At 50.6% G+C, this 6840-nt stretch overlaps 1 protein-coding gene across 3 annotated transcripts in view; it reads right to left on the minus strand.

The window, feature by feature from the left end:
* MAF (MAF bZIP transcription factor) overlaps positions 1–2139 on the minus strand; it is a 196864-nt gene extending 194725 nt beyond the window's left edge. For 2 of the 3 annotated variants that reach the window (XM_030282325.4, XM_030282324.4), the window contains exon 1: positions 423–2138. In XM_030282325.4, the coding sequence (XP_030138185.2) occupies positions 423–1498 (1076 nt within the window). In that variant the 5' untranslated portion in view covers positions 1499–2138. Of the gene's footprint in view, positions 1–422 lie in introns of all 3 variants that reach the window. The other variant, XM_041718556.2, reaches the window with a different exon arrangement.
* Between the last annotated feature and the right edge of the window lie 4701 nt (positions 2140–6840).

Here is a 6840-nt window from a genome sequence, read left to right on the forward strand (position 1 = left end):
AAAGAAAAAAACCTCATGAACTTAAAAATATATATATAATGTGGATGGCAGGTTTCAAAGAAGAGCAAGCTTCATATGAAGAACTGAGTTGGTGGCGAGTTGGATCTTTCAAATGAAAAAAAGAAAAACACAACAGCAAGCCCCCACAAAAAAATAAAAATAAAAATAATAATAATAATAAACAGAAAGGAAACTCATGTAGAACTTTAGGTTGGCCAACACGGAGCCAGCCCACCTTAAAAAGAAAAAACAAAAACCAACCCAAAAAACAACTTTGTTTTAAAATTGTTTTGAGTTTTTTTTTTTTTTTTTAGAAAAAAGGTAATAGAAGGTGGCAAGCGGGGTTGTGGCTCTAGCAAAGCCCCCAACAACAACTCACACGGAGAACTTTTAGTTAAGGTGGCAAGGCTGTGAGAACTCACATGAAAAACTCTGGAGAGGAAGGGTTGTCGCTGCTGGATCCGTTTTCTCTGAAGCCATTGCTGACCAGCTTCTCGTACTTTTCCTTGTAGGCGTCCCTCTCCCGGACCAGCCTGGAGATCTCCTGCTTTAGGTGCTCCACTTGCTGCAGCAGCTGGTTCTTCTCCGACTCCAGGACGTGCCGCTGCTGGACCCTCTTGAAGCGGCAGGACTGGGCATAGCCCCTGTTTTTGAGGGTCCTCCTCTTCTGCTTCAGCCGGATCACCTCTTCCTTGCTGACGCCCCGCAGCTGCCGGTTCAGCTCCCGCACCGACATGGTCACCAGCTGCTCGTCGGAGAAGCGGTCGTCGAAGTGGAGGCCGCCGCCGCCGCCGCCGCCGCCGCCGCCGTGGTGCGGGTGGTGCAGCCCCCCGGCGCCGCCGCCGCCGCCGCCGCCGGAGCCGGAGCCGGCGGCCGAGGAGGCGGAGGAGGGCGGCGCGCTGCCCGGCGCCGCGGCGTGGGGGTGCCCGCCGCCGCCGCCGCCGCCGCCGTGGTGCGGGTGGTGGTGGTGGTGGTGGTAGTGGGGCGCGCCGCCCTGCGCCGCCGCCGCGGCGATCACCGCCGACACCACGGCGGCCGCCGAGCCCATCTCCTCGGCCGGCACGGAGCCGCCGGCGGCCGCGGCCAGCTGCTGCCCTCTAGCATAGCCATCGAAGGCGCCGGGCAGCGGGTGGTGGCTGCTGTTGATCAGCGCCTCCACCGCGTCCTCGGGGCTGAAGCCCAGCGCCTCCGGGTTGAGCTGCTGCGGGTACCCCGTCATCCAGTAGTAGTCTTCCAGGTGGGTCTTCTGGTCGGAGCCGGAGCCGGGGCTGGGCGCCGAGAAGCTGGGGGACGGGGGCACGGAGCTGCAGGGCGTGCTCATCGGGGTGGAGGAGAGCGATCCCCCGGCGATCAGGCGGCCGCACTGGCTGATAATGCGATCGGTCTCCACCGGCTCCTTTTTCACTTCAAACTTCATCAGATCGAAGTCATTAACATATTCCATGGCCAGGGGACTGGTGGGCAGGTCGGAGCTGCTCATCGCCAGCTCTGATGCCATCCTTTTGCTGCCGAGAGTCCTCCAGAAAGGGTGCGCTCCGGGAGCGAGGGGGCTGCTCTGAGTCGCCACCGGGTGAGCCAGCTTGATTTTTGGCGAGCTCCGCTCCGCTCTCCTGCTCTGCCTCCGATCCGGTCCGCCCCGGCGGCTCCTCTCCCGCTCCGCGTTATCCCTCGCAGAGGCTCCGCTGATGCATCAGAGCGCGGGGCTCTCGCTATTCGCCTTTTGCATAGAGGGGTTTTTTTTTCCCTCCTCTCTCCCTCCCTTCTCTCTCTCTCCTCTCGCTCTTTCGCAGCTCGCGAGCCGCAGCTGGAAGTGTTAGCTGGTGTTGTTGCGAGTAAATTTGTTGTTGTTGTTGTTTTGTTTTGTTATTTTTAACACTTCATGGTGCTTTTCCTCTGGGCTCTCTCCTGCAAAGTGCAGAGCGAGGAGAGAGGTTCATCGGGGGAGGGAGGAGGGAAAGAGAGCGAAGGCAAAAAAATAAAAAATAAAAAAAATCAAAGTCTGTATCGCAACCAAAATAATAATAATAATAATAGTTAAAAAAAAAAGAGAGAGAGAGAGAGAAAAAAAAACAACTCGGCCTCAAAGCTACAGCAAGAAGATGAAAAATATTTAAAGGTTTGATCCGGCAGGAGAGTTTAAAGCATTGCGGAGTTTTATAGCGCCCGTGACGTCAGGCGGGACACGGGCTCAGCGCCGGGCCAATGGGAGCGCGCCGCCCGGCCTCATTAGCATAAGAGTCTAGCGACAGGGAAACTTTGCGGGCTGTCAGTCAGGGCTCAGCTGACTGTCAGCGCCCGCTTAACCCCCTCCTGGCCGCCGGCACCGCGCCCGGCCCGGCCCGGCTCGGCACGGCTCGGCCCGGCTCGGCCCGGCCCGCCTTGCCCCGGAGCGGAGGGCCCGGAGCTGCCCCTGAGCCCGGCGCGGCACCCGAGGGAGCTCCGTGCGGCCGGGACCGGGGAGGGGGAGCGCCGGACGCGGTCCTGCGGGGAGCCGGCAGCGCCCGGGAGGGAGCGGGCAGCGCGGAGGCGGCGCGGGGCTCCGCCGTGCCCGGCGCGGAACCTGCGGGCGACCCTTCCCCCGTGCCGGCCGCGGGTCACCGCTCCGCACTCTCGCAGCGCCGCGGTCACTTATTGATTATTTTGTTACGGGGACGGGGCATCGATCTCTCCATCCCCCAGGCCCGCCCGGAGGTGCGACAGCCCCGCAAGTTTGCAAACCCCGCGCTCCCCCTGCACCCCCTCCCGCCGCACTCGGCGTGCGGGCCGGGAGTAATTAATTTAATACATTTAGAACTAATTGTATTTACTTTCGCCTCCCCCCCACCCCCCAGCCCCCCTTCCCGTTCGGGAGGGAGCTGGGGCCGGTCCGGGGGCCGAGGCGCGGCGGCGGCTGGAGCGGAGCGGCGGAGCGGCTCGGTGCGAACCTCGACAGCGCCATCTCTCGTCCGCAGGTCAGTGCCGAGCGCCGGGCCGGGCCGGGCGGGGACGAGCCGGGCCGGGACAGCACGGGCACCCCCGCCGTGTCCCGCCCGCCCCCGCAGCCGCCGCGGTCCCGCCCGGCCCCGGCTGATCCCGGGTGTCCCATCGCGGAGCAGGGAGATCCGCAGCCTGCGGGCTGCCAGGCTCGATTTTCCGACCGGGCTTTATGGGAATATCGATAGAATTAAAGTTACTTGTAATTCCGTGATAAATGAGATGTCTCTAGTAAGTAAGATTAAGTGCGGTGCTATAAAGTTGTTTATCTGAAAAGTAATTCTCAGAAACCTGACTTCTGACACTTGGTCATATATTAAACCTCCTTCTTGAACATTGTACTTCAAATCCTGCCTTCTCCCCTAGCCCGGTCCCTTCCCCCCCAGAGTTTGCTATTTATAACCCCGCTCAGGGTATCACTCTGTAGGTGCAGGCAAGGCTCTGGGTGATTTTTCACTGACTGTGAAAGTCATCATTTGCAATAGCCAAAGAATCTCTGCTTAGGAAATAGCACTTGGGGAGTGGATTTACGAATGGATAACATCTTCTGACTATGCCATTATCAGTGTGAGTGCCAGTACTAACATCTGAAAGTCATACAGCATGTACTGCTCCTGACAGCTGAAAGGGGTAGGGCACACTGTGAATTTAGGAAGATAACTAGATCTAGAAATCATCATAGTGGCAATTCTGTAAAGATAAAATGTGCTACTAACATTTCTAACAAAATTAAAATACAGTTGTGCACGGTCCTGCAACAGACCCGCACACATGGAGCCGTGCACATCTGCAGATTGATCTTAGAGAAGTCAGTCCATGACAAAGTTAATGCGAGTTAACTGCTCGGGCTGACTTTCCTATTTCTTCACTTTGTTAGAATCAACAAAACTTCAGGCTCACAGCATAAATCCTCCCAGGACAGGCCAATTCTCTGTATTTTTTTTTCTCCTGAGCAAGATGAATGTGGCACTATATACCCCTTAACATGCTTACCTGTGAGAGACACAAAGTGTGTGCTCATATTTTTAAATGAAAAGGTGATTGCATTTCAGAATGTACAGTTGTAGTATTTCCCTAGGCGTGTGGTAGATGGCTATAGAAATGTGGCTCCAAGCCCATAAAATAGTTTGTTTGGATGTGAAGATTCAAAGTGCTACATTTGCAAACTAGTAAATTTCCTGAGTAAACTCTGAACTCCAGACAAAGAGTATGAAATTGTGTGAGCTAATGGGGATCGTCTCTTAATTGATACCAATGTATGCAAGTACTGCAAATTAATTGAAGCTCTGACCTACCAGAGCAGCGAGTAAAATTATTAGTTGTACAATATTGTTCTTGTGTGATTGTTACACAGAACTGCTGCACCAAAATGTCTCTACTGTTCAGTGCAGCAGAGAAAAAAGATTATTAGCAATTTTTGGATAACCTTCAGAAGCAACATTTTCCTCCCTACAGTATATAATTCTCGATTTAGTAGTATTTTTCTTTATTATTTGGCTATTCACAATGGGTGTCTAAACATTTACAGTCCTCTATTAACAGTGTTTCTTCCATAACAATCACACACTTTCATTTCAATTAGAGCTATTCAGTCTCCAGTTTTTCCACAATTATCGCAGGCCAATTCCCTGAGACTTCTCCCTTTTCCCAGCACTGTTTGTAACAATCCTGCCCCGAGCCAGGCAGAGGGAAAACTCCTCTGTCCCTCTCACAGCTTCTTGCTCCGGTTTGTTTTCAAGCATCTCCGTTCGACGACGTACCCGTGGAGCCCTGCTCGCTCCCAGTGTGCTGCTGACCTGGTTCACGAGCCTCCAAACAAATGTATATTTATTGTGGGAGAGTTTTCTGACAGGCTGTGCAGGGGGACGTGAAACATTAACTCCAGAGCCTCTGGGGTCGGCCTGTGTGGAGCACGCCAGCAGCAGAGGCAGAGCTCGCACCGCTGGAGCGCGTGTGCCTGTCCCGCACAGCACATCCAGCAGGAGCAAACGTGCAGCTTTTGTGTTATACGGGCTCACAGAGTAATTCCTTATAACTTAAACACGTATCAAGACCAACACGTTAAGTACACTTACTGCTCCTTTTGTTTATCTAGTGTCTTATTTTATGGTGTGGAACTAAACAGTGTCCGCTGAATTTAACTATGAGACCGGCCAAACTGATTTTAGACAGACTTCTGCAGGGTAACAGAGTGATAAGGCATAAACTACTCCTAGGTGCGGTGCTAGATAAATCCTTTTAACAGTCTTCAGATCAGTTAACAGGGTAAGTAAATCACATATCACTGTTAGCAGATTTATGGGAGAGAATTAATAGAATCAGACGAGATAATCTGGTAGGGATAAAATTGCTGAGGAAACAGTCCTGCCTTATATTGGAGGGTACAAAACAACAGTCTGATTACTGGGAGTCATTATGGATTGCTGAATTATGAGCTAAATCATCATAAGAGTAATTCAGTATTTATTAATTCTTTTCTCTTTAAACAACTCACAGATGCAAATAAAAGCCTCTCTCTCTTTGAAGACACATTCTTTATATATTTTTATTGGATGTAATTTACTGTTTGCATTACCTGTATTTACTTCATAATTGAACATTTTGCATTCAAATTTATGTAATGCATTATGCTTGAGAATATATTTCTCCCTTATTAGCATAAATAGTCACTTACCTCATGAATTACTAACAAAGTTTATCTGAAAATATAAGTATATTTTTTATTAAGTGGAACACAAACATATGTACAATAAATTCTGATTTGCCAGTAGTTGTTACAGACACACAGAACAACCGTGTATCAGAGAAGAGGGAAGAGAAGGAGCAGCGAAGAAGCAGAACCAATTACTGTGTGTATCTATGTGACAATAATTTCTTCTGTCAATGTTTTGTTTATTTTTAATAAAGGATGAGTGACTCAAAGGTTTGCTTTAGAAGGAGCAGATGAAAAATTATCTCCTGGATTAATTTCTTCTCTCTCTTCCCCCAAAAATTTTCCGGTGGACTTGGCTACCTGGTGCTGTGCCCCTGCAGCCTTTGCTCTGGCTGAGCTCCTGCTGACCTGCTGCATGCCAGGAATGGATGCTGCTCTACACTCACTTTCTCATACATTTCCCTTTTCTCCCCTAATCCTGTTTTTATGCTTGGGTTTGCGTCCAAATAATCAATATAATTTAGGCCCATTCTGCAGTATCAACACAACCTTGCTTATTCAGAGAAAACCCCAACCCCATTGACTTCAAAAACGGTGGGATTGAATCCTTGATCCCGTTGAAACCAGTGACAAAACTTGTATTGATTTCAGTGGAAGCAGGATCAGGTCCTTGATGTTAGCAATTTGTTTATGTCAGAGGGCTGATCCTACAAGAAATGAAAGACAGCAGCAGATCTGCTGGCAGGAAATCAGCTCTGCTCCCCAAAATCCAAAGGCAGAATTCCCAGCTAAGCTGTGGTGGATCTCCTTTTTGCTGAGGTTTTAGCAGCGGGCTGTGGCGTGGTGGGATGCCTGTATAATTTTGTCTGGACGCAGAAAGCTGGTCCTCCTGGGAGCATTCAAATGAGCACATCTATAAATGTAGCACAGCAAAATGAGCTACTTTTGCCACTCTTGCTTTTCCCAAGCCCGGCACAATCCATTTCTGTGACGACAGTTTTCTGCCCCGTACGCATCCAATACTGCTCTTTTATTTTAAGGCTGAGAAAATCTTCCCTTTAAACTCACGCTGAGCATCAAATTGGACTCCACTTGCAGCTGAACATCTTGGCTGTCTCTTCCTTTCCTCCATCAGCTCCAGTATGTTTTATGTAGAATTCTCCTTCTTAATGAAACTTGCTTCTCCTCTCTTCACTTTCCAGTTTTGTATTAGT

Source organism: Taeniopygia guttata, chromosome 11 (genome assembly GCF_048771995.1).
Source record: "Taeniopygia guttata chromosome 11, bTaeGut7.mat, whole genome shotgun sequence".
Lineage (NCBI taxonomy): Eukaryota > Metazoa > Chordata > Aves > Passeriformes > Estrildidae > Taeniopygia > Taeniopygia guttata.